Source organism: Hyla sarda, chromosome 3 (genome assembly GCF_029499605.1).
Source record: "Hyla sarda isolate aHylSar1 chromosome 3, aHylSar1.hap1, whole genome shotgun sequence".
Taxonomy (NCBI): Eukaryota; Metazoa; Chordata; class Amphibia; order Anura; family Hylidae; genus Hyla; species Hyla sarda.
The window spans coordinates 299840163-299867882 of record NC_079191.1 but is presented as its reverse complement, the minus strand read 5'-3'; the positions used below and the strand labels follow the sequence as shown (position 1 = coordinate 299867882).

At 44.3% G+C, this 27720-nt stretch overlaps 1 protein-coding gene across 4 annotated transcripts in view; it reads left to right on the top strand.

Moving 5' to 3' along the window:
* LYST (lysosomal trafficking regulator) overlaps positions 1–27720 on the top strand; it is a 1083863-nt gene that overhangs the window by 332910 nt on the left and 723233 nt on the right. For all 4 annotated transcript variants that reach the window (XM_056566940.1, XM_056566939.1, XM_056566938.1 and 1 more), the window contains exons 14-15: positions 24345–24505; positions 24645–24835. In XM_056566940.1, coding sequence (XP_056422915.1) covers positions 24345–24505; positions 24645–24835 — 352 coding nt within the window. The remainder of the gene's footprint in view (positions 1–24344; positions 24506–24644; positions 24836–27720) is intronic.

The following is a 27720-nucleotide window of genomic DNA, read 5'->3' as shown; positions in this document are numbered from 1 at the left end:
AACTGACAAAAATTGCAGTTTTTACAAGGAAAATTTCCTTTTGATAGACAGGTTTTTCAACCAAGTTTCGTTTTTTTGTCATGGATCCTCTGTTAACTCTTTTTTTTTTATTATAAAATCTCTGATTGTTTGGGACTTTCTGAAGGTGAAAATAGGCTTCTCTCTGTAGTATTCTTATTTTTAGTTTTCGGCTTTAGCTATTTGTCTCGTGTTTTTTTCTCTCTGCTTTTTAAGGGCTTTCTTAAGTATTGCTGAGGGATAACCTCGCTCAAGGAGTTGTGATGTGAGTGCTTGTTCTTGTTCCAGAAAGTTTTTGTGATCGCTATTGGCTCGCCTTAATCTTAGATATTGACTATATGGTATGTTATTTTTTATTTAGCTTGTATGTGAGCTATGGTAATGCAGCAGTGCATTTTTATCTATATCTTTACGGTAACTTAGAGTGTGGAGAGAATTATTATTATTTTTTTATCTCTAACCGTAAATCAAGAAAATCTAATGATTTTCCCCCAAAATGGCTAGTTAAAAAGCATGTTTACAGTATTTGTGTTGAAAAAATTTACTAATTTATTAGTCATCAGGAGTCCTATCCCACACTATTAATACGTCATTCTCGTATCTTAGATAATATTTTATATATTTGATGTAGGGTTTTTTTTGTAGAAAAACACATTCCTGTTCATAAACAGCCAAAAACACTTTTATGTAAGTGCATAATACATGCATGCCCATGGCCGTGCCATGGGCCTGCCTGTACCACCGCTCCTCATGCAAAAAGACGTTATTGCGCAACACAAGCTGTAAGGATTCGCTGACAAAATCAATAAAATTCTGGGATTTGTTGGTGCCATTAAGAAAAGTGCACATAGCCTGTACACATGCATCATGAGGGATGTGGGTGTACAGGCTTTCTAAATCAAGGGACACGAACGGGATTGAGTCCTGCCAAAAGAAGTGACTAGGTGAAATAGCTGTACCGTCTAATGTGAATACAACACCTGCAACTGCCATAGCCCCTTTAGGGGGAAAACAAGGAGAGGCCGAGGGAGAAAGAAAAGACGTTTACAGAAGGCAAAAGAGAAAATCAATCAGCTGGAAGTCCCAGTAGAGACAGTTTATAACACCTATGTGAAATATGATAATGTCCTTAATCTAACGGACCCTATCCTTAGAGAAGACTGCTTGTCAGTCCTAGCTAAAGGACTTATCTTTGGACTCCATGACAGATTCAATAGGGAAATGTTCGTTGTGGATTTAGAAAAAGCTATAAGAAAGATCAAAAAGAAAAAAAAAATTCTACCGGTGGAGATAAAAAAAAAAAATTCGATTGAAGGAGAGATTCCATTCAATATTTCTACCCTTGGGTTTAGTGTAGCACGTGTATTTACTCATGTAGATATGGACAATGTTGCAACCCTTTGCGAACTAATGGGTCGAAATAAAAATATATTGCTATATTATAAGATCTAGTGGCGAAATATCAGCCATGAAATGGTTTAGCACACGAGACCTTACACATTAAAAAGGCTGATAAGGGAGGTGCAACGGTAATATGGAGCACCATTGCTTATAATAACGAAATACAAAGTCATTTAAACGATCAGTCCACATATAAAAAATTAGTTGATAATCCAATAAGACGCATCTCAGATCCTTATTGTGACGACATGCAGAAAAATCTGTCCGCTTTAAAACAGCCGAAAAAATTATTCCTTCCCATCCAATAGCCAAAATTTACATCTTACCAAAAGTGCACAAAAATCCCACCTGTAGACCTATTTATAGCTGGCATTGGCTTCCCAACTGAAGCCCTATCTAGTTATTTGAAATGGCTCATCTTAGCATTGTTGAGGGGCATCCCAACTTTATTAAAAGATACTAGTGAATTACTTACTGCTTTCAGTGAATTCTTTTGGCAGGACTCATAACAGCTTGTGTCCTTTGGTATAAAAGCCTGTACACCCACATCCCTCATCCCTATGGCACCAACAAATCCCAGAATTTTATTGTTTGTCAGCAATTCCATATAGTTTGTGTTGCGCTATAATGTCTTTTTGCATGAAGAGCAGTGATACAGGCAGGCCCATGGCACGGCTATGGGAACGTCTGTATCATGCACTAATGCAAATGTGTTTTTGGCTGTTTACGAACAGGAATGCATTTTTTCCTCAACAAATCCCTACATCAAATATATAAAATATTATCTCACATACGTGGATGATGTATTAATAGTGTGGGAAGGGTTTCCTGATGACTTTACTAAATTTGTAAATTTTTTTGAACATAAATACTATAGACATACTTTTTACTAAAAAGGGGGGTGATTCAAAGACTGCACACACTGATCTTTTACTCTGATCCCTGCAAAGCCATAGCTTTGTATGGATCAGCGTTCTAGGGGCTCGATTGCTCAAGCCTGTAGCTCAGGCTTGGAGCAATGAAACACTGATCGAACGCGACAGAGCAAGGTAAAGGGGGCCTCCGCTCGCGTCCTAGCTGATCGGGACATCGCAATTTTATCGCGATAGTCCTGATCAGCCCGAGTGAGCTGGCGAGAAGCGCTTACTTTCGTTTAGGATGTGCCGGTCAATTTTGATTGCTGCATCTGAAGGGTTAAGAGCACGCGGCACAACGATCTGTGCTGCGCCTTATTAGCCCAGGGTTCCGGCTATCATTAGCAGCCGGGACCAACCGAGTATGATGCAGGGTCACGGCGTGACCCCGGTTTAAATACCGGGCGCAGGGCATACAGGTATGCCTTGCGTCCTTAAAAGGCTAGCGATCACGAAAAATTTCTGCCAAAAGCACTCACATCACGACTCCTTGAGGGAGGTTATCCCTCAGCAATACTTATGAAAGCCCTTAAAAAAGAAAAAAGAGAAAAAAAACACGCAACGAATTGCTCAAGCACAAAAAAAAAAAAACAATACTACAGCTGATAGACGTTTTACTTTCTCTTTTGCAAATTCCCCTATGGATGACATGGCATGGCCATGGGCATGCCTGTATCAGCATGGCTGTTTATGAACAGGAATGCGTTTTTTCTACAACAAATCCCTACAGATATATAAAATATTATCAAAGATACATGGATGACGTAGTAATAGTGTGGGATGGGACTCCTGATGACTAATACATTTGTACATTTTTTGAACAACACAAATACTGTAAACATGCTTTTTACTAGCCATTTGTGGGGAAAGTCATTAGATTTTCTTGATTTACGGTTAAAAAATTCTCTCCATACTATAAGTTACTGTAAAGATATAGCTAAAAATGCACTGCTGCATTACCATAGCTCACATCCAAGCTAAAGAAAAAATAACATACCATATAGTCAGTATCTAAGATTAAGGCGAGCCAATAACGATCACGAAAACTTTCTGGAACAAGAACAAGCACTCACATCACAACTCCTTGAGCGAGGTTATCCCTCAGCAATACTTAAAGGGATACTCCGGTGAAAACCTTTTTTCTTTTAAATCAACTGGTGGCAGAAAGTTAAACATAATTGTAAATTACTTCTATTAAAAAATCTTTTTTTTTTTTTTTTTTTTTTATACTTTATTTTAAAGTTTTATAAGGGAAAACATAGACATCCCCGAGGGGAAAAGAAGGATATCATAACAGGGTATAACAATAACCATAACACGGTCTATCCAGTGACAATATCACATACAAGATCAGTTGTAGGTAGTTCACCAAAAACTATACGACTTTCATGTCAATAAACCATAATAAAATTCTCAGAAGTCTTTAGTCCAGTCAAACCATCGATCAATACGCTGTTTAGAGAGGCCCATACGCTTCGCAATTAGCCCTTCTAATGTGAGGTTGTGGCGTATCACTGCCTTTATGGCTCGGAACTCCGGTACATTGGTGGACTTCCAACATTGGGCAATGGCGGACCTGGTTACAGTGAGAACATGGAAAAGAATAGTGACACAACTATGGGGTAGCATCTCACTGTTTAAGGTAAGTAAGGCCATTGCTGGCCCCCACTCGAACGGGACACAGATCAGCGTGTGTACAAATTCTTTCACTTTGCCCCATAGGGCTTGCAAACCTGGGCACGTCCACCATATATGCAACAAGGTCCCTTCAGCTGTTTCGCATCTCCAGCACAGTGGAGAAACAGAAGGGTATAGTTTAGACAGCCTCAGTGGCGTATAGTACCACCGATACAGTAGCTTGCGCGAGGCTTCAAAGTGGTTGGCGCACCTAGAGTGTCGTTTAGGTAGTATAAACACAAATTCCCACTGTTCGTCAGAGAACGTCATGGTCAGGTCTTCCTCCCATCTGGTCTGAAAGGAGTATCGGTCGGGGGAGTCTAATTTCAAAATTTCTGTATACCCTATCGAGATGCCTCTTCTAAAAGAGTCAGCATTAGTGAAGTAGCATTCATAGGGCGATTTCACGGGAGCAGGTGACCAATGTAGGGACCGAAGAAAATGTCTGTCGGAGGTACATATAAAAGTCCCTATTGGAGATACCGAACTTAGTAACCAGTGTAAAGAAGGGCAACAGATTTTCACCCTTCATAATATCGGCCACAGATTGGATCCCCCTGTCCACCCAGTGACGGAGGTCCATATCCAGCAGGTAAGAACCTACCGCAGTCATAGGGATATTTTGGATCCTAGCTGGAAGTAATCTAAGGCCAACTGCGGACCTGCACCAAATCCTAATTGCCGCTGCTATAGTGGAGTAGATAGAAGAGGGAGCAAAAGTGGGGTGGAAGCGTAAGGACCAGAGAAAGAAGCAGAGAGAAGATGAGTCAAGGAGGGACCCCTCAATGTCTACCCAATGGGGGGAGTTGTTCTGCCACCACCACTTCTTAAGTTGGTCCAGTAACACTGCCTGATAGTAGGCTTTAGGGTTAGGGACACCCATTCCCCCTCTTTACACAGGTTGGTACATCAGGGAGGACCCAACCCTAGAACGTTTCCCTGCCCAAATAAAACGCAGGAGCATCTTCTGCAGCCGAGAGAGGTAATGCGCTGGAACTATCACTGGTAAATTCCTAAGGAAATAGAGTATTTTGGGCAATAGCATCATCTTTGCTGCAGCAATGCGGCCCGCCCAGGAGATGGGGAGTGAAGAGTAAGCATTTATTTCCCTATCTATATGGACCGTCAGGGTAGATAAGTTAACTGGAATCAATTTATCAGGACATGAGGTCAACGCTATACCCAGATAGGGAATCTGTTCTGACACCCAGGGAAAGGGAAATCTGGATTTTAAGTCTGACTCTAAATCTGGGGGGACATTTATCGCTAGAATGCTCGATTTAGAGGCGTTCATCTTGTAATAGCTGACTTTGCCAAAGGCATCCACAATATTAATCACCGCGGGCAAGGAGGTTCGGGGATTAGATAGACACATTATGACGTCGTCAGCAAACAATCCTATTTTATGGTCAGTAAGACCTAGGGTTACACCCGTCACCTCCGACGACGCCCTAATGTGTTGGGCAAAGGGCTCCATAACGAGGGTAAAAATGACCGGGGACAGGGGGCAGCCCTGTCTAGTCCCGTTGCTCAGGCGGAAGCTGTCGGAGAGTGCCCCAGATGAAAATACCCTTGCTGAAGGTGCCGAGTATAAGGCCATCACTGCCCTGCTTAACTCTAGGGGAACGCAGTATTTCTCCAGAACTGCCCACAAATAACCCCAATGCACCCGATCGAACGCCTTCTCCGCGTCCAGGGATAGGAGAAGAGAAGGCGTCCGATTGGAGTGAGCTTTAGTAATCAGGCTCAGGAGGCGTCTCGTGCCGTCCAAGGTCTGACGATGTCTCACAAAGCCCACTTGGTCCCTATTTACAAGGGTGGGAAGAAATCTATTTAAACGAGCCGCCAGTACCATAGCGTACAATTTGATGTCACCATTCAAAAGGGAGATAGGCCTATAGCTTCCCGCATCTTCCGGTGGTTTGCCTGCCTTAGGAATGGTGACAACAAGTGCCTCTAACATCTCCTTTGGGGGTTGTCCTAAATTAGCTATAAAATTAAAGGTCCGTGTCAAAAATGGGGACAACAGGACATCAAACTTTTTATAGAAGTCATTCAGGAGGCCGTCAGGCCCCGGGGATTTACCTTTCTTAAGCAAGCGTATACACGAAAGCAGTGAAGGGTGCCTGCAGTTCCTCCACCTGATCAGGAGATAGAGAAGGAAGAGATACAGAATCGAGAAAGGCAGAGATAGCAGCGGCAGAGGGTTGGTGAGTCGCAGGATCGGAATTAAGATTATACAATTTCTCATAAAACCTAGCGAAACAATTCGCGATGGCTTGAGGGTCAAAAAATTTAGCATTATTAGGGCCACTCAGATACGCTATTCGCAACTTATTGGATTTCTTTTTAAATTGTTTAGCCAGAAGCGAACTGGATTTGTTCCCTTGCCAGTACCAAGTCATCTTAAGTCGTCTAAGGGCTAGCTCATAAGTGTGTAAGGACAAGGAATGTAGTTCTGCATACAACTGGGAAATCTCAGCCTCCACTCCACTATCAAACGCTCTCTTATTCCGTCTGTGTAATTCAGCAAGTCGAAGCTGCAACTCCAGAGTGCGCGCCGATCTCCTCTTCCTCTCATGAGAGGTCTGGCTAATAAAATGGCCTCTGGTGGCCTTAAAGGCACACCATAGCATAGAATCAGTGACGTCACCAGTGTCATTAACTTGGAAAAAGGCTGGGATTACTGCGGCAGTAGCCTCAGCATATTCAGAGTTATGTAGTGTCAAGGGATTGAGCCTTCACACAGAAACCGGGTGCTGGACGTATGTTTCGCTAATGGTAATGCAGGTGGGGAGCATGGTCAGACCACTCTATAGGAAGAATGGCTGCTTGCGCAACTAGGGGTAGCAAGGACCTAGAAGTGAGTATGTAATCAATACGCGAGTAAGTCTTATGCGCATTAGAATAAAATGTAAAGTCTCGCTCAGTAGCGTGTTTAACCCTCCATATATCATACAGCCCGAAGTCCGAGGTGAGAGTAAAGAACCCAGTCGAGGGGACTTCCGGTTCCGGCGCCATGCTGTGAGGACGTGCAGGGAGCCCGCTCCTCTACCTTCTCCTACTATACCCGCAAATTTCACCTGCCTCATTCTAACGCTGAACACCAGTGTCCGCCCGGGGTATATGGACAGATACTTGATCCCGATGGGCAACCATAAAGACAAGAAACAGTCCAAAAATAAAGGTGAGCCGCGCTCGGGGAGTCGGTGCGGAAGATCAAGCATGGCCTCCTCCCCTGCATCCAGCAGAGCGCCCTCTCCCTCGCTCTCCACGTCTAGTGGGCTTAATGGGGATGATCGGGTAGAGCTTGCAGGGATCGACTATGAGACCCTGGCTGCTGCGGTGGCCGAGAAGATTGTGCCCAAGGTTAAGGAATCGATAGTGGCCGCAATACAGACTACCCTCTTAGACCTGCAAAATACTGTGTCACAACATGGCGCACGTATGGCGGCGGTAGAAGACCGTGTGCAGGCATTCGAGACCACTGAGGCTGCCTCTCACACACGACTCTCTACGTTGGAAGCTGAATGCAAGCGTCTGGGGGATAAGGTGGAAGACTTAGAAAACAGATCCCGCAGAAATAACTTGCGAATAGTGGGGATACCTGAATCAGTACCGGCTGTCGATCTCATCCATGTGTGCGAATTTATGTTGCCAAAATTACTGGGCCTGCCCCGACCATGCAAGGTTGAGCGGGCACACCGTTTGGGCCCGGATCTCCGAGAGGGCTGGGACTCTTGACGGCACCTGGGGACGCAACAGCGTATTAGACCGCGCCAAGTCATCACTAGGTATCTGGATTTCCAGGACAAGACCGCAGTTCTACGGGCGTTTAAGAGAAGAAACACTGACTTGACCCTGGACGGAGCAAAGCTTCTAATATTTGGCGACTTCTCTGCAGAAGTTAGCCGCAAGCGGAAATTATACTCCCCTCTTTGCTCGTCCCTGCATCGGCGGGGCATCAGATTCACTCTTCAATACCCGGCTATCCTACGAGTTTTCTTTCCCGACGGCCATTCTGCGATCTACAGCTCCCCGGAGGAAGCTTCTGCGCAGTTGGAGGTTCTTCTCCGCAACGACACCGGCGGCTCTCCTTCTCATCAGCGGAGGCAGCGGGAGGGGGATGGAATCGCTCCCCCTCTGGATCGTCGCCCGGATCCCACAGTGGTTTCTTCTCCCCAGCAGGGTTCACCTTCACAAGAGCGCCCCCCTCTAGACAGGAGGGACAGATGGAACTCCGGGAACCCATCGTGAACATTGTATAGACTTGAGCTGCACCTACAGGTACCTCTTTTCCTGTCTATATGTTATCCCTGTTTACTACATGTGACCACCTGGCAAATTGACATAATGCTCGAAGGTGCCCCAGTAATCTTGGAGTCTTTCCCCTCCTGCTGAATCGAACTCTTGTGGACTTGGTGCCATTCTAGGCCGTGAATCCAGATAATCCCTATGGACTTCCTCTTATTTTGATTCCATCAGAGACTCTGTGCATCACTGACTGTGCACCAGGTATATGGTCTAGCCATGGCCCTAGACAGGACTTTTGTTGTTCCTATTTTATTATTATTTTTTCAGTATCCACCATGACCTGACATCATGATATGTGGGGGTGGGGGTTCATTTGAATATGTTGAAGGTTCTGTTTTCAGTATACGGGGTAGGTAAAAGAGACTACCGGCTCTACAGGGTGGGGAAGTTGGAGACTCGGGAGGGGAAGAGGGTGGGGGGCTGGGAACAGGATCTTTGTATTGGAGGGGGGGTGGGAAGGTAGGGATCCTCTCGCACCTCTTCAAGTTCTCCGTTTCTGGGCTATGAGAGGATGGGGGCCTGGAGAATTCCGGCAGTTAGGAAAGCAGTGGGGAAGATTGTTTTGAGGGGGGGGGGGGTAAAAATGGGGAGGGAACGAAGGGGGAAGGGAAAGGGTGGGGGAGGGAGGGGGGGAAATAAACAAATATGGTAGTTCAGTAATGTTGAAGTTCTTCTTTAGGTTAAAGGGGGAACACTTAGGAAGGGGGGGTGGATTGGTCATAGTGTACCCATCTTTCCCTGCTACCGGTTTTTAGCCCTCCTACTAGGACACGGTCTCGAGTCTCCTCAGATACCTCGCTATTCGGTTAGCTGATTATTGGTTCACCTTTGGGCGTTGGGATATTTGTTTTATTTGTTATTTTCACTCGAGAGCCACTGGGCTCTTTATTATAATCTTGGCGGATATACTCACATTTTTACCTAGTCACTTAGGGGGAGGAGGGGGGGGGCTCCCTTGGTGGTTTGGCATATCCTTAGGTAGTGGTAAAGGGAAGTCCCTAGAGCTTTGGATAAGTGGTCCCCGAGGTAGGGATATCCAGCTCGGAGTGGGGGTGGGATTGTGTTTCATTCCTAAAGAGTATTTGGAAATTCCTCTTTAGTCCCAACTAGAGGTATACACGACTCATATCCTTGGTTTATTTCTTAGTAAGTCCTTTCTATGAGGTTGGTGTCATGGAATGTGAAAGGGTTGAGATCCCCTCGCAAGAGAAGCCTAGTTTTGAGACATCTTAAAAAACTTTCACCTGATATAGCATTGCTCCAAGAAACCCACCTTGATTTAGCCGATTTCTCTCGCATGAAAAAATGGTGGGTAGGGAGGGTTGAGGGTTCGGCGGCTGTAGCGAGAAAAGCCGGAGTCTTAATACTATTCAATAGGAACTTTACCTGTGACATTCTTAATGTAGTTTCTGATGACAGAGGACGTTTTTGCGCTGTTCACGTAAAAACGGCCTCTGACGAATTCTCCTTGGTTAATATTTATGGTCCCAATGACGGACAGGACCAGTTCTTGACTGACGTAACAGGGCGACTAGCTCCTCTTTCTCCTTCTCAACGAGTGATAATGGGCGACTTTAACATGGTAATGCATGGGACGGAAGACAGACGTTCCAATAGGACCTTAGGACCGGTTCCTAGGCGAGCAGACGGCCTCCTGGGCCCGTGGACCTTGAGTTTAGGACTGACGGACATTTGGAGAGCGAGAAATCCCGACGGACGAGACTATTCCCATTACTCTCATTCTCATGACTCTTGGTCGAGAATCGATTACTGTTTCTTATCGGACTCTCTTGTACTAAAGACCGAGGACATTTCACTGACTGACATGGTGATCTCTGACCACTCTCCCTTATTATTGCAGCTACAGGATTCGGTCCCTCGTGGATCTGACTTCCTGTGGCGCTTCCCTTCCAGCTTGGCAAGAGATGAGCATTTTCATTCACTCCTGAAAGGTTGGTGGGGGGAATACGCTGCGGATAACGCGGCACATGTAACTAATCCCCAATTGTTTTGGGATGCTGCTAAGGCAGTTTTACGAGGGAGAATCCTGGCATACACGACCTCCCTAAAACGTAAAATAGCTTCACAGCTTAAATCTCTCGGTTCTGCTCTTCAGAGGGCCTATACCGACTTTGTTGCCGTGCCGACTGAGAACACGAAAAAACTCTGGATGTCGGCCAAGGCATCTTATGATGGCTGGTTAGAGTGGCGAGACGACCTCAAAAGATCCCATTTTGAAGCTTCTCTCTTTCGGTTCGGCAACAAACCGGGTCGTCTATTGGCACGCTTTGCTAAGGGTGCCCTCCCGGTGAGTAACATATCTGCCCTGAAGGATACTAGAGGTGTTACCCACAGGGATCCCAAAATAATTAATGGTATCTTAGCTAGCTATTTCGCAGACATCTACTCAGCGCCAACTGTCCCCATGGCAGACTCCACACAATGGCTCTCACACTCATCTCTTCCCTCATTGACATCGGAGGAAAGGGAAATGTTAGGGGCAGAGATCTCCTCGGAGGAGCTAGATCGGGCCCTTAAACATCTCAAACTTAATAAAGCCCCTGGTCCTGATGGCTTCTCCGGGGATTTCTTCAAGATCTTGGCAAATGAGGTAGCTCCCTCCCTACTGGTCCTGTATAACTCTTACCTTTCTGGTGACCCGATCCCGCCGTCCTCTAATGTGGCGCACATCAGGGTCTTGCCTAAGCCGGGGAAGGATCCTTTATTACCAGGGAGTTATAGACCTATCTCTTTAATCAATGTAGACTTAAAGTTAGTCTCCAAAATTTTGTCTGACAGACTGGCAACTGTATTACCAAGATTAATATCTCCGGCCCAGGTTGGCTTTGTCAAGGGACGCTCCCCGGTTTCTCATATTAGAGCGGTGCTCTCGGTACTGGATGAGGTAAATCTACGGCCCCACAAACATCCCACAGCGGCATTGTTATCGATAGACGCCGAAAAGGCCTTTGACTGTGTTCGCTGGGAATGGCTGTGGGAAGTACTGTCGGCAATGGGGTTCGGAGGGCCCTTTCTCGGTTACTTACGTTCCCTTTATGCCTCACCTAGAGCACGTCTCCACACTATGGGCTTCTTATCTGATCTCTTCACTCCTGAGAGGGGGACTAGGCAGGGATGTCCCCTATCCCCTCTTCTTTTCGATCTGGCCATTGAACCGTTATCTCTCCTCATTGAGAGGGAGAGGGGATCACTAGGTATACAGATGGGTTCTCAAACAATTTCTCATACTTTATTTGCGGATGACATTCTCTTTATCTTATCTGATCCGGTAAAGACTGTACCGAGGGTGTTTACCATCCTCTCTGATTTTGGGGAGGTATCGGGGTTCCGAGTTAATGTAGAAAAAAGCGTCCTACTGGACATTTCTCCTATTCCCCTGTCTCGCAGTTCTGCATCAATGCCATTCCCGATCCTAGTTACCAGATCCTCCTTTAAGTACTTGGGAATATTGGTGGGGAGGTCCCCCTCTTCAATTTACTCTCTTAACTTTACCCCGTTGTTCCGCAAAATAATGGGAGAGTTGCAGAGGTGGATGTCTCTACCACTTTCCTTGCTAGCCAGATGCCACCTACTAAAGATGCTTAGCTTTTCGAAGATGCTTTATCCCATTCAAATGATTCCACTCCTCCTTAAGAGGGTCGATATCCAGTCACTTCAGTCAGCATTTACTAAATTTATTTGGGCCAATAAGAGACCCCGTATTGCCTTATCAAAGTTGATGCTTCCTAAAGAAAAAGGGGGGGTGGGGTTCCCGGATGTGAGGCACTATAATGTGGCATGTATATATAGGCATTGCATAGATTGGCTTAGGAGTGAATCGACATACTCTAACATTGCACTGGAGTCAGCCATGGTCGCACCATGGTCCTTGGCTGGAATTCTTCACTCCAAGCTCCAGAACTTGCCAGCCCATATAAAAAATAGCATTATTATAAGGGACACAATTGCCACGTGGAAAATAGGCAGGGACCTTATGCGCCTGCCCTTTTCCCTGTCTAAGTACATGCCCCTATGGTCCCACCCTGAATTCCCACAGGGTTCGGAGAACTGTTTATTTGCCCTGTGGAGATCAGCTGGCCTTCAATCTGTTGGCCAACTACTGCACCCTACCGAACGTAGATATCTCTCGTTTGCCGAAGTGAGTGCCCAATATGGTCTTGGTCCAGGTCAGCATCTGTCATACCGACAGGTTCTATCCTTTCTAACACCAAGATTGGCTGACCTTTCTCGAATAAGCTCAACTACCTCTTTTGACAGTCTGGTGACCTCAGCCATTCCTTCTCACTCTCTCTCTACACTGTACCGACATCTGACCAGAAAAGGGAGTGGGATTGCCTCTGCCTCTCTATTCAGATATTGGGAAACCACACTTGGGATCTCTGACTCCTCTGTGTCAATACTGGAGGGATGGGCTAAGGTACGCAAGGCTGTAATTAACGAAAATTGGAGGGAAACGCAATTTAAAATATTACACCACGCTACCTACGGATTCACCATACCCCGGACACCTGACAGACCTGACAGACTGACTGACTGCCCTAACTGTAATGCCCCCTTTACTGATTTATTGCACGGATTAGTTACCTGCCCTAAGACTCAGGATTTCTGGACCGCTCTCTTCACGCTGTTAGATAGGAAACTAAAAGTCGCTTTACCTTTGACTCCTTTACTTATAGTCCTACACATACCGCCAGATGATGTCTCTCTGACATTATTGCACCACACGATTCTACTGGGGGCCAAGCGGTGTCTCTTAACTCATTGGTTGTCGGCTTACATGCCCTCGCCTATGGATGTTATAGCGCAAGTGAAAAAATATCTGATGCTAGATCGCCTTGAAATTTTAAGGACAAGAGAGAAATCGGCTAAATGGTTTTTTAAGAAATGGAAAACGTTCATGCTGGCCTTTTATTCGAATGAGGAATTGATCTCTTTGATGCAACCATTTACAGACACGACCTGGTATCTTACTAGATCCATTTCCGGCTCGTTGGGCCGGCTTCGAGTTCCTGTTTGATGTTGATCCGTATTTCTTTACTGGCTTCTGGGTATCCGATGCGAGGGGATCTCACCTATAGTATCATGATATTCTCCTGAATGACTTCCGCCGGTTGGCGTTCTGATTACTGATTAGGATGGGGTGGGGGAGGGGTGCGGGTTGCTAGATTGATTCGATAATGCTGCATCGTGATATGTCTTGTTGATATAGTTAATATATCTATACTACACATTATTTCACAGGAATGCCCTGTGTGCATGTTTATAAAATTTTGAAAATTTTTGAATAAAAATATGTTTAAAAAAATAAAAAAAAAAAGAACCCAGTCGGGCCCACTCTGGAGTGTGCAGCAGTCGTATCTATCTGTGGCCACATAGACATATTAAAGTCGCCCAACAACACCACATGTTCGGTGGCAACTTTCTCCAGCGTGTGGAGCAAGGATTTCAGAAACGCACATTGTTTGCGATTAGGTGCGTAAAGGGCCACTATTGTGTAGGGGACACTATTAAGGTGACATAGCAGGATAATGTAACGTCCCCCCTTATCTATATAAATCTGCTGTGAGGAGAAGGCTACAGAATCACGAATCGCCACCGAAACCCCTCCTTTCTTGTGGTGAGCATGGGCATGAAACATGTGAGGGTACTTTTTATGGTTAAGGCGACTCACATCATTCACGTTAAGATGGGTTTCCTGAATGCACATAACATCCGCCCGCAAGCGAACAGCGTCTCTCCATAGGAGGGATCGCTTGAACGGTGGATTCAATCCCTTAGCATTAAGGGAAACCATCTTAAGTATCATCACTCCTCAGGGCGCATCGCTGTAACAATAAACGCCTATAAACATTTGGACATAGTCCACAATCATAGAACCACCACACCTCACAGACTTCAGAGAGTTGCAGCACACTACCTAGCAGTATGTACACAAGATAAGACCGGACAAACCAACAAACAAGGGAAAACCATTGAAACAAGGGGAACACAAACAAAAACAATACAGACATAGAGAGAGCAATAAAGGCCATGTGGTAAGCCTTCATAGGGGACATAGTGTGGAAAAAGCCCGCAGCTGGGCCAGTGACACACCAAACAAATTCCCACTCATTACTCTAGTAGACGCCTCAGAACCAAACCATAAGGATAAGATACTGCATCTTGCATCGTCCACAAGTGTCCCAGCAGTTCTGGTAACAGGCAGGAACAGTTAGTCTGTCGCTGAGCGACACTTGTCACTTTTACGCTTCCGATTAGCCACCAGGTGCCATTCTTCTCCAGACGGGAGTGGAGAAGCAGCAGGAGCTGACATATTCCATTCAATGCAAAGTTTATCCAGATCCTCAGGCGAGTTCACCACAAACTTGGCTCCTCCTCGGGTGACAATCATTTTCACAGGGTAGCCCCACTTATAGGGTACACCATGGTCCCGTAGGAGCTTGGCACCAGCACTGAACTCCCTGCGCCTGGCCAATGTGACCGCTGACAAGTCCGTATACAACTGGATGTTGGCAAATCTAGCAGGCAAGTCAGGGGTAGAACGGGCAGACTGCATCAACTGGTCCTTAATGTGATAAAAATGCATCCTGAGAATAACATCCCTAGGGACAGAGCCGGATAAGGCTTTCGGCTTAGGTAGTCTATGCACCCGGTCCATGAGAAGATCTAGAGTAGTAGCTTGAAGCAAAAGTAAGGCGAAAAAGTCTGTAAGGAAGCCATTCAGTTCCTCAGTTTTAACCGTCTCCGGCACACCTCTAACCCTCAGGTTGTTGCGGCGGGAGCGATCTTCGATATCCGCTATCTTGAGCCTCAAAGCGGACACCTCATCCTCTAAAGAGTTCGCCAAATCAACCACAGAGTTGTGCGAGGCGGTGAGTTCCGCCATTTTGGACTCCATGTGCGGTTCTGTTCCCAATCCCCGCCACCTCAGCTTGGATACTAGTGACCGCATTTTGGATGTCCGCTTGCAAGGAGCATTTTAGTTCAGAGAGCAGGCTTCTCATTACGTGCTCTGTGAGAGGCATCTGAGCGGGCCCTCCTGCATCCCTCCCCGGGGTTCCGCTAGCTCCTTGAGGGATTAAGGGCGCGGGCGAAAAGCGTACCTGCTGAGGCCCGGGGGCCGCCGAAGCTCTGCCAGGCGGAGAGAGGGCTGAGGGCACCGGAGACTGATAGGGATCACTGTCCGCCTTGGATGAAGCCGATGCCAGAGAAGCACTGCCCGCCGAAGGTGAAGCGGAGCCCGTCGTGGAGGGGACTCCGGCCTGGTGAGGTGGGGAAGCAGCTGCGTCATCTTGGGAGAAGTCAGCAGCCGGGAAGAACGCTGTAAGTTTCATCAGGCTTTTCTTCTTTTGGCCTCTCGTGCGGGTCATGGTGGGGAGACCAGGAGTTCCTCCACCCGTCAACAGCCAGTTACGGGGAAATAGAGCAAGGTGAAACGCTGTGTAGTCGCTTAAGGCCCAGAGGTTAGCGGAGCACAGGAACTATGCGACCGCCGCCATTCACTGCAGGACACGCCCCCCCCCCCCCCCTCTATTAAAAAATCTTAATCCTTCCAGTACTTATTAGCTGCTGAATACTACAGAGGAAATTCTGAAGCAAAAGTGAAGCCTATTATCACCTTAAGAAAGTCCCAAATCATCGGAGATTTTATAACAAAGGGCAAACCGAGCATCCATGACAAAAACGAAACTTGGTTGAAAAACTGTCTTCCAAAAGGAAATTTTCCTTGTAAAAACTGCAATTCTTGTCATCTTAATTTAGCAAAGAGAAACTTTGTATTAGGCGGAATCGACATTTTTCTCAACCAATTCATCACCTGTCAATCTACCTATATTATCTGCCCCTGCACATTTTATTATATCGGTAAGACAAAAAGAAAATTATCCGTCCGTATACGAGAATATTTGTACTCTTATAAAACTAAAAAAGGATCTCCACGTTTTGTCTCCCATATGATAGAATATCATGGAGGCAAAACTGAAGGTTTGAAATTTGCGGGGCTAGAACGCATAGAAAAAAATCCCGGAGGGAGTAGATCGTCATACATATTTATTACGCCGGGAGACATTATGGATAATTAAACTTGACGCTACTGGCCCTCTTGGATTAGATGAACAAAATGATTTCTCTGCATTCCTGTGAATCCATTATTTGTGTTGCTCTTTCTAACTTTGGTTTTAACCTATGTTTTTATGCTTTTTCACTATTTTGCACATTTTGATTTAGGACACAATTCACATGTTGTCTGTTATGCATATAAAAGTGTTACTACCATTGGGAGGAGACACACACCTGGCTGACGCTGAAGCGTTGGCTGACGCAAAACTAGTTGCCACCTCTTGGTGTGCCCCTGTGTCTTGAGAGCGGCTGCTCTCTCTCCCCACTACATGGAATTGCCACTCCTTTGTATGCTGCTTCATCTTTATATGGAATAAACTACTGCAATTTTGGGACTCCATACGTGGTAAGTGGGATTCATTTTGTTTCTTACTTTTGGAGTATATACTCTGAAGTTAGAACAGAACAGTATTCCATCATTCAGAAATATTTTTAAGCTTTTTTTCCCAATAGGCAACATCTCTCAATAGTGGATACTTTTTCATTCCCCATGAGTGTCCGCTATTGGGAGGTTCTACTGTAATTTCAAAATATCATCTTCCATGTACCAATGTTAACCACTTCCCCCAATATGGTGGATCTGATATCCAAACTTGTTTTTCCATAAATTCCTCAATGTCGGTCCAGAACCCTCTCACTCTACTACATTTCCATAGCAGATGTGTAAGTCCACTGAGGACTTAGGGCATAGAGTGTCCTTTCTGCAGCCTGTTTTCCCCAAGAAATTGGGAGTATAATATAATCTATAAATAATTCTTAATTGTGAGTATTGCAGCTTTTTACTTGTAGAACAGGATTTTTCATTATTCAAAATTCTATCCCATGTAGGGTCATCGAGGTGAGGTATCTTCCCTATTTTATTTGGTCTTCAATTTAGTATTAAATTCTTATATATTTTCCTTAGGGCCTTGCGGGTACCCTGTTATTCCATAATAAATGTGAATACGGTAATTTAGGTGTACCAATATAAAACTTAACCATATCTCTAGTGTTTCTATCTGCTTCTAATAATTGGCGATACTAGAATTTTTTCTTAATATCATTCTGAAATTTCAAACTTAGTGTCTCAAACTAAATTAATCCCCTTGGTGGTAAAGCTGGTGAACATATTTAATCCCCAATTTTCACCAAAATTGCCTCTCCACGCCTTTATTATATTCTGTGAACCTAATTACCCCATATCCTTGTACAATCAAAAACTACGGTTTAATCCACAAATTCGTAAAAATTGCAACACATAAAGTTGCTTAACATGTTAAGGATGCAGGGCGTATGGGTACCCCCTTGCTCCCGAAACCTTAAGGATCCAGGCGTACCTGTACATCCTGGTCCCGTTACTGGTGTTTAGAACAAGCTATGGGGCTGAGCATGCGTTAAAACCGGCGGGTCCCAACTGCTTTCAGCAGCCAGGACCCAGGGTTAATGCCAAGTATCACTGTTCGGGCCGATGCCCGGCATTAACTCAAATTTGATAGCGGCCTCTAAAATGAAAGTGAAACCATCCCGGCAGCTTAACCCCTTAAGGATCAGGGTTTTTTCCGTTTTTGCATTTTCGTTTTTTGCTCCTTGCCTTTAAAAAATCATAACTCTTTCAATTTTGCACCTAAAAATCCATATGATGGCTTATTTTTTGCGCCACCAATTCTACTTTGTAATGAACTCAGTCATTTTGCCCAAAAATCTACGGTGAAACGGGGGGGAAAAAAATCATTGTGCGACAAAATTGAAAAAAAAACGCCGTTTTGTAACTTTTGGGGGCTTCCGTTTCTACGTAGTACATTTTTCGGTAAAAATTAGACCTTATCTTTATTCTGTAGGTCCATATGATTAAAATGATACCCTACTTATATAGGTTTGATTTTGTCGTACTTCTGGAAAAAATCATAACTACATGCAGGAAAATTAATACGTTTAAGATTGTCATCTTCTGACCCCTATAACTTTTTTATTTTTCCGTGTATGGGGCGCCGTGATCTGAAGTTTTTAACGGTACCATTTTTGCATTGATAGGACTTATTGATCGCTTTTTATGAATTTTTAAATGATATAAAAAGTGACCAAAAATGCACTATTTTGGACTTTGGAATTTTTTTGCGTGTACCCCATTGACCGAGCGGTTTAATTAACCATATATTTTTATAATTCGAACATTTCTGCATGCGGTGATACCATATATGTTTGTATTTACTTTTATTTACACTTTTTTTTTTATGGGGAAAGGGGGGTGATTCAAACTTATAATAGGAGAGGGGTTAAATGATCTCTATTCACTTCTTTTTTTCACTTTTTTTTGCAGTGTTATAGCTCCCATAGGGTCCTATAACACTGCACACACTGATCTTTATCATTGATCACTGGTTTCTCATAGGAAACCAGTGATCGATGATTCTGCCGCTTGACTGCTCATGCCTGGATCTCAGGCACTGAGCAGTCATTCGGCGATCGGACAGCGAGGAGGCAGGTAGGGACCCTCCCGCTGTCCTGCAAGCTGTTAGGGATGCCGCGATTTCACCGCGGCTATCCCGAACAGCCCACTGAGCTAACCGGCAGTTTTTACTTTCACTTTTAGCCGCGTGGCTCAGCCCTGAGCGCGCGGCTAAAGGGTTAATAGCGTGCAGCGCCGCGCGCTATTAGCGGCGGGTCCCGGCTTCACTATGACGCCGGGCCCGCCGTGATATGATGCGGGGTTACCGTGTAACCCCGCGTTATATCACGGGAGCAGGACCAAGGATGTACCGGTACGTCCTTGGTCCTTAAGGGGTTAACGGAGCTTATTGGGACTATTGCAATGAAATCGCGGTGTCCTGATTAGCTGAGAGGACAGCGGGAGGGCCCTTTCCTGCTTCCTCGCCGACCGATCGGTGCTCTGCTGATCCAGAAAGCTTCAGCAGGCTGGAGCAGCAGAGCACCAATAACACTGATATATGCAACAGTATATGGTGTCTACATAAAGTAAAAAGTGTAAAAAATAAATAAATAAATAAATAAAATAAAAAATAAAAAAAATGGGAATAAGCCGCGGTGCTTAAATGTACGAACTATTAAAATATAAGGTTAGCTAAACTGCACGGTCGTTGACGTACATTTAAAAAATACTCCAAAATTGTGCATTTTTGGTCACTTTATATACCATAAAAAAAAATCATAAAAAGCGATCGAAAAGTCCCATCAAAACAAAAATGTTACCAATAAAAACTACAGACCACTACACAAAAAATGAGCCCTCATATAGCCCTGTATGGGGAAAAATAAGTTATAAGGGTCAGAAAATCACAATTTTAAATGTTCTAATTTTGTTGTATGTAGTTATAATTAAGTTGTAAAATTAAATAAAACCTACATAAATTGGGTATCCGTGTAACCGTATGAACTTACAGAATAAAAATAAGATGTCATTTTTACTGAAAAGTGCACTGCATAGATATGGAAGCCCTAAAAATTAACAAAATTGTTTTTTTTCACCCCACAAATAAGTATTTTTTTTTTTGTTTCGCCGCTGATTGTTATAAAGTGATGTTTTTACAAACTACAATTGGTGACGCAAAAAACAAGCCCTTCTATAGGTCTTTAAAGCGCTATGATTTTAGAAGGAGAGGAAGAAAAAACAAAAGTGCAAAAACAAGTCCTTTTAAATCAACTGGTACCAGAAAGTTAAACCGATTTGTTAATTACTTCTATTTAACTCCTTAAGGACACAGGGCGTACTTGTATGCCCTGCGCCCGATCCCATTCTATAACGCAGGGTCACGCTGTGCCCCCGCGTCATAGCGGGTCGTTCCCAGCAGCTATTGAAAGCCAGGACCTGTCGCGAATATCCGACATCACCGATCGTGGTGATGTTTGGTATTAACCCTTTAGATACAGGCGATCAAAGTTGATTGCCTCGTCTAAAATGTTAAAGACCTCTTCCCCCTTGCTGCCGGGGGAGGGGGGAGATAATACTAGGAGGGTTGTGGGTTAGATAGACTTGATCAATTGGCGCTCAGAACAGGCCTTGGTCCTTAGCCTTAATGCTGAGTAGGCCTATGATAGGCTCAGCTGGCCCTTCCTTTATGCTACCCTACAGAAATTCAGGATTTCAGGGCCTTTTCTGACTGCCTTGCGGGGCCTCTACTCTTCTCCCACTGCCTCTATTAAACTTCCTCATGTTACTTTTCCGAGTTTCCCTCTATTTATTGGGACTAGGCAGGGATGGCGGTTACCCCTGATCTTTGCGCTATGTATAGAGCCTCTTGCTGCCTTGATCCGGGGTGACCTGGACATCTCAGGGGTCCACCTACATGATAGGGACTATAAGATCTGTCTGTTTGCTGACTTTTTCCTTCTGACTCTTACTCACCCTCGACAGTCCCTCCTTGCTCTTTACCGGACCCTGCATTCCTATGGGATTGTCTCGGGATACAGGGTCAACCTCTCTAAATCTGAGACTATGCCTCTGAATCTTCCCCCTCCTCTGTCCTCTCTTCTCCAAACTAACTTCTCTTTGTTGTGGTCTCCTGTTAAGCTTAAATATCTTTCTGACTTCTTCTTATGCCTCCCTTTACTCGGCTAACTTTCCTTCTTTGTTTCAAGAACTTCGGGGCCGTTTGGAAAAGTGGAGGTCCCAATTTATCTTGTTTGGGCGCATAGCTGCGGTTAAGATGACAATCCTCCCTAAATTGCTGTGCTTTTCCGATACGGGTCCCTCTAGCTGCTCTTCGCTCCTTTCAGACTGCCCTCTTTCGTTTTATCTGGAACAATCGCCTCCCTATGTCTGTAATAATCCGTCCCGGATGTGATAAAGTACTACTAGAGCGCCCATTTGTGCCACCTGGTGGCGTGGTCCTCCTGTCATGCCTACAGCAGATGGATGGATTTAGAGAAGCTTTGGCTGGCGCCCTCTCATCCTTACTCTCTTCTCTGGACTCTACCTCTTTCTTCTCCCTCCCTGGGCCCTCTTTTATGTCCGATGGCCTTCTCTCGATGTGTGGAATTACTGTTTTGCTAAGTTTAAATTAGCCTCTTTAGCTTCCCCTATGAGTTCGTTTTCATACCATACCAGCTTATCCTCTACTATGGTGAGGGAATGAGGTACTAGAGGGTTTTTTGCTGGGCCGACTGTTGTGCTGACAGGGACCGCAAGTGAAAGGCCGCAAGTAAACGCCATTTACTCTATTCTTAACCCCCCCCAGAGAGGGGCTGCACCTAATCATGGCCTACAAAGAAACCCAGTTTAAGATGCTTATGGGATGGTTCCACACTCCTGAGCTTTTCAACAGACTAAATGCTTCCATACCTCTGCAGTGCTTGCGCTGTGGTGTGGGAATTGGGTCCACATATATCTTTTGGTCCTGTCCACTTTATTTATTTATTATTTATTTATTATTTTTATATGCCCATACAGGTTATGTTAAGTGTTCATGAATAAATATAAATATAAACATATGTGGTATCTCCGCATGCATAAATGACCAAACTATAAAGATATATCTTTAATTAAACCGCACAACGTCAATGGTGTGCCTGTAAAAAACTACAAAGTCCAAAATAGTGTATTTTTGGTCTTTTTTATAGCATAAAAAATATGCGATAAAAACAGAAAATGGTACCGATGGAAACTTCAGATCACGGCACAAAAAACGAGCCTTCGTACTGCCCCACATGCGGGAAAAATAAAAATGTTGAGAAAATTTCTTTTAAATGTATACATTTTCGTGCATGTAGTTATCATTTTTTTTTCTGAAGTAAGACAAAATCAAACCTATATAAGTAGGGTATCATTTTAATCTTATGGACCTCCAGAATAAAGATAAGGTGTCATTCTTATAGAAATATACACTGCGTAGAAATGGAATCCCCCAAAAGTTACAAAATGGTGTTTTTCTGTAAAAAATTTGGCGCACAATAATTTTTTTCGCTGTAGATTTTTAGGTAAAATTACTAATGTCATTACAAAGTAAATTGGTGGCGCAAAAAAATCCATCATATGCGTCTGTAGGTGCAAAATTAAAAGGGTTATGATTTTTCAAAGGTAAGGAGGAAAAAATGAAAAAGGAAAAACGCTAAGTCCTTAACCTCTTAGGGACGCAGGGTGTAACTGTGACCCCACGTAGGTACCCGGAAGCTAATAACAGCCGGAACCCTGGGCAAATAGCGCGTGGCACAGATCATTGTGCCGCACGCTATTAACCCTTTAGACGCAGTTGATTGCCGCATCTAAAAGGAAAGTAAACGCTTCCCGGCAGCTCAGTCGGGCTGATTGGGACCATCGCGGTGAAATCACGATGTCCCAATCAGCTAGAATGCGAGCGGAGGTCCCCTTACCTGCCTCCGCCGCGTCCGATTGGCGATTGATTGCTCCATGCCTGAAATCCAGGCTTGAGCAATCGACCGCCGATAACACTGATCTTTGCTGTCTTTGTATGAGATCGGTATGTGCAGTGCAATAGCCACTAGGAGAGGGGGGGGGGCTATAACACTGCAAAAAAAAAGTGTAAAAAAGAAAGTTATCAGTATGAAATCAGAATCCGGAATCAGAATGAAAAGTAAAAGCATCCCAGAGTTATTAATGCTTAAAGTGACAGTGGTCAGATGTGCAAAAAACGCTCTGGTCCTTAAGGTGAAAATGGGCTTGGTCCTTAAGGGGTTAAAGTGATAAGCACAACATTACGGAACAACAGGGGGAGACCATGCAGGGGAGCCCCCATGTCACTGAAGGACTTAACCTGACAGGGCCTAAGGGTAAGTACAGGACTCTGTCCTGTACTGGGACATCACAGAGACCCAATATGTATAGTTTTTCTACTACTCGAACTTTTTTTTTTTTTAAACATTTCAGTGTGCTTAAAATTACCATATTCTCTCCCCCTCTAACTTTTTTTTTAAGCTGTTTTTAATTCACTTTTTCATGAAACAAAATCCTGACACAACAAATCCTATACATGTTTTATTTTTCCATATACAGGACTGTATGAGGCCTCATTTTTTGCGTTATGATCTGTATGTGTTTTTGGTATCATTTTTGTCTAAATGGTACCTTTTTGGTCACTTTTATTAAATATATATAATATGAATATGTGATCAAAAATCTGCATTTATGACCTTTTTGTATATTTTTTACATTTAAGCTGTGCACTGTGCGGAATCATAAACATTATATTTTAATAGTTTAGACTATACCAAATATGTTTGTTAAATTTTTCTATTGTTTTTCTGTAAAATGGAGGGTGACTTGAATTTTTCTTAAGGAAGGGGCTTTAATATAACACCTTTTAAGTTTAATTTGCAATAATTAGACTACATTCACTGTATACTTCTAGCCTACTGCACTAATTTGATCGGCGCTCTACCAATTCAGCCTGGATCAGGCTGGCTGCATTATTAGAACAACAATCAACTGGAGAAGGCTGGAAAGGGGACATCTGCCATTTTAGCTTATCGAATGCCTGCAATCGCATTAAAAGGGTACGATGAGGACCACTGAGGTTCCGGCAACTATCATTTAACCCTTTTGAGGCCGTGATCGTCATTAATCATGGTGTCAAAGGGTTAATGATGAGCAGCAGCAGGATCATTAGTGACTTGTGGTCATTAGTGGTGAGTGTCCGGTTACTGACGGTAGCAGTCACTCACCCCTTATAAAGCGAGCACAAGCTCCTTCGCCTGCTTTATAGACATTTAATGCTTTAGGGCGTAAAGGTACGGCTTTGGTTGTTTAGTACCTGTAAACCCTTTGTCATCTAGGGGTTAAATGGGTCAGGTAGACCTTTGCTAATCTGCTATTTTACTTTCCCAAATAACCACTGCCTGAAAATACGTTATATATGAGTACTCATTTTATAAAATTTGTAATCTGATTTATTTCACTTCTTTGTTGGAAAAAAATAAATAAAATTAATACAGGACTACAGAAGTTACTCTGGAATATAATCCTCCCAGAAAAGGAAACCTATCTTCTGACAGCAATCGGACATTTTGCATGATTGGTCATAACATGTCATCTCAAGAAGATAATATTCCTTGTGGAGGACAGCTTTGTTTGGGAAACCTGCTCCTCTTTAATGGTAAGATGAAATGCTGAAAATGAAAAATATGAAATATAAATATGTATTCCTGTTTGTTGGAATGCTGAATTATTTTCTATTGAATGATTGATATATAATAGAAAATGTTTCTTTTTTCATTTTATTTATCTATTATCAGGACCCATTCTTGGGATAGAAGAAGCATTTCACTTATATTGTCGAGGCCCAGATTTAACTTCATTAATGACCTGCAAGCATGGCATGGTTACTATCGATCATTGTAAATACATATCAAAAGAAATCCTGCAAAATGAAAAAATTCATGATTTTCTTATTAAAAACAAAGAAATGGACTTATCATCTTTATCTGTAAGTATAAATTCATAGTAACATAGTTCATAAGGTTGAAAAAAGACCAGAGTCCATCACGTTCAACCTATATCCCTAATGAGTCCCTACTGAGTTAATCCAGAGAAAGGCAAAAAAAACTCATACTAGAGGTAAAAAATTTCTTCCCGACTCCAAATATGACTGTCAGAATAAATCCCTGGATCAACCTTCTGTCCCTATAATTCTAATATACATAACAGCAATGTTTTTACTCTCCAAAAAATGCATCCAGACCCCTTTTAAATTCTTTTACCGAGTTCCCCATGACCACCTACTCTGGGAGAGAATTCCACAGTCTCACTGCTCTTACAGTAAAGAACCCCCGTCTGTGCTGGTGTAGAAACCTTCTTTCCTCTAAACTTAGAGGATGCCCCCTTGTTATAGAAACAGTCCTGCTTATAAATAGATCATGGGAAAGATCTCTGTACTGTCCCTTGATATATTTATACATAGTTATTGGGTCTCCCCTAAGCCTTCTTTTTTCTAAACTAAGTAACCCCAATTCTGATAATCTTTCTGGGTGCTGTAGTCCTCCCATTCCCCGTATTACCTTGGTTGCCCATCTTTGAACCTTCTCCAGCTCCACTGTATCTTTCTTGTACACTGGTGCCCAGTACTGTACACAGTGTTCTATATGTGGTCTGACTAGTGATTTGTACAGCGGTAGAATTATTTCCTTGTCGTGGGCATCTATGCCCCTATTGATGCACCCCATGATTTTATTTGCCTTGGCAGCCCGACACTGGTCACTACAGCTAAATTTACTGTTCACTAAAACTCCCAAGTCCTTTAGCACGTCAGTCATCCCTAGTGTGCTCCCATTTAATACATAATCCCAGGCTGGATTTTTCCTCCCCATGTGCATTACCTTACATTTATCAGTGTTGAACCTCATCTGCCACTTCCCAGCCCAATCCTCCAACCTATCCAGATCCATTTGTAACAGTGCCCTGTCCTCTACAGTGTTTACTGCTTTACAGAGTTTAGTATCATCTGCAATGATTGCAACTTTACTACTGTAAGGAAATCTCTCGAGGGGGTGAATGCCATCTGGACCTGGTGATTTGTCTATTTTGATTTTTTTGTAGGTGGCACTCTACTTCTTCCCGGGTTAGACAGGTGACCTGTAAAGGGGAGTTTGCCTTATCAAACTGTATTTCACCTGGCATTTCATTTTCCTCGGTGAATACAGTGGAGAAGAATTTGTTTAATATACCGTATATACTCGAGTATAAGCCGACCCGAGTATAAGCCGAGACCCCTAATTTCAACCCAAAATCCCAGGAAAAGTTATTGACTCGAGTATAAGCCTAGGGTGGGAAATACATCATCCCCCCCCTGTCATCATCCAGACCCCCGTCATTAACATCCTCATCATCATCCCCTTGTCATCATCCCACACATCCCCCCTTCATCATCCCCTTATCATCCCACACATCCCCCTTCATCATCCCCTTATCATCCCGCACATCCCCCCTTCATCATCCCCTTATCATCCCACACATCCCCCCTTCATCATCCCCTTATCATCCCGCACATCCCCCCTTCATCATCCCCTTATCATCCCGCACATTCCCCCTTCATCATCCCCTTATCATCCCGCACATCCCCCCTTCATCATCCCCTTATCATCCCACACATCCCCCCTTCATCATCCCCTTATCATCCCGCACATCCCCCCTTCATCATCCCCTTATCATCCCACACATCCCCCCTTCATCATCCCCTTATCATCCCACACATCCCCCCTTCATCATCCCCTTATCATCCCACACATCCCCCCTTCAACATCCCCTTGTCATCATTCGCCCTCAGTGGTCTTCAACCTGCGGACCTCCAGAGGTTTCAAAACTACAACTCCCAGCAAGCCCGGGCAGCCATCGGCTGTCCGGGCTTGCTGGGAGTTGTAGTTTTGAAACCTCCGGAGGTCCGCAGGTTGAAGACCACTGCGGCCTTCGACATCATCCAGCCCCCTCTCACCCCCTTTAGTTCTGAGTACTCACCTCCGCTCGGCGCTGGTCCGGTCCTGCAGGGCTGTCCTGTGAGGAGGTGGTCCAGTGGGATAGTGTTTCCGGGCTGCTATCTTCACCGGTGGCGCCTCTTCTCCACGCTTCCGGCCCGAAATAGAGGCGTTGCCTTGACAATGACGCAGAAGTACGTTGGCAATGAACGCACCTCTGCGTCGTTGTCAAGGCAACGTGACTATTCTGAGGCCGGGCCCGAAGCGCTTAGAAGAGGCCTCCCCGGTGAAGATAGCAGCCCGGAACCACTATCCCACCGGACCACCTCCTCACCAGACAGCCCTGCAGGACCGGACCAGCGCCGAGCAGAGGTGAGTACTCAGAACTAAAGGGGGTGAGAGGGGGCTGGATGATGTCGAAGGCCGCAGTGGTCTTCAACCTGCGGACCTCCGGAGGTTTCAAAACTACAACTCCCAGCAAGCCCGGACAGCCGATGGCTGGCCGGGCTTGCTGGGAGTTGTAGTTTTGAAACCTCTGGAGGTCCGCAGGTTGAAGACCACTGCGGGTGGGGGAGTTCACTCGAGTATAAGCCGAGGGGGGTGTTTTCAGCACGAAAAACCGTGCTGAAAAACTCGGCTTATACTCGAGTATATACGGTAATAGCTTTTTCCTGATCCCCGTTTATAATTTCTTCTTTATCATTTTTTAAAGGGCCTACACTTCCATTTTTGACCTTTTTGCTATTCATATAGTTAAAAAATATTTTGGGGTTAGTTTTACTCTTTTTGCTGCTTTTATCTGTTTTTTTGCATATTTCAAATTTTTCTCTATAGCTTTTTAATGCTTCTTCACTGCCGTCCTCTTTTAGTAGCTTAAATGCTTTATTTTTGTCATTTATTGCCC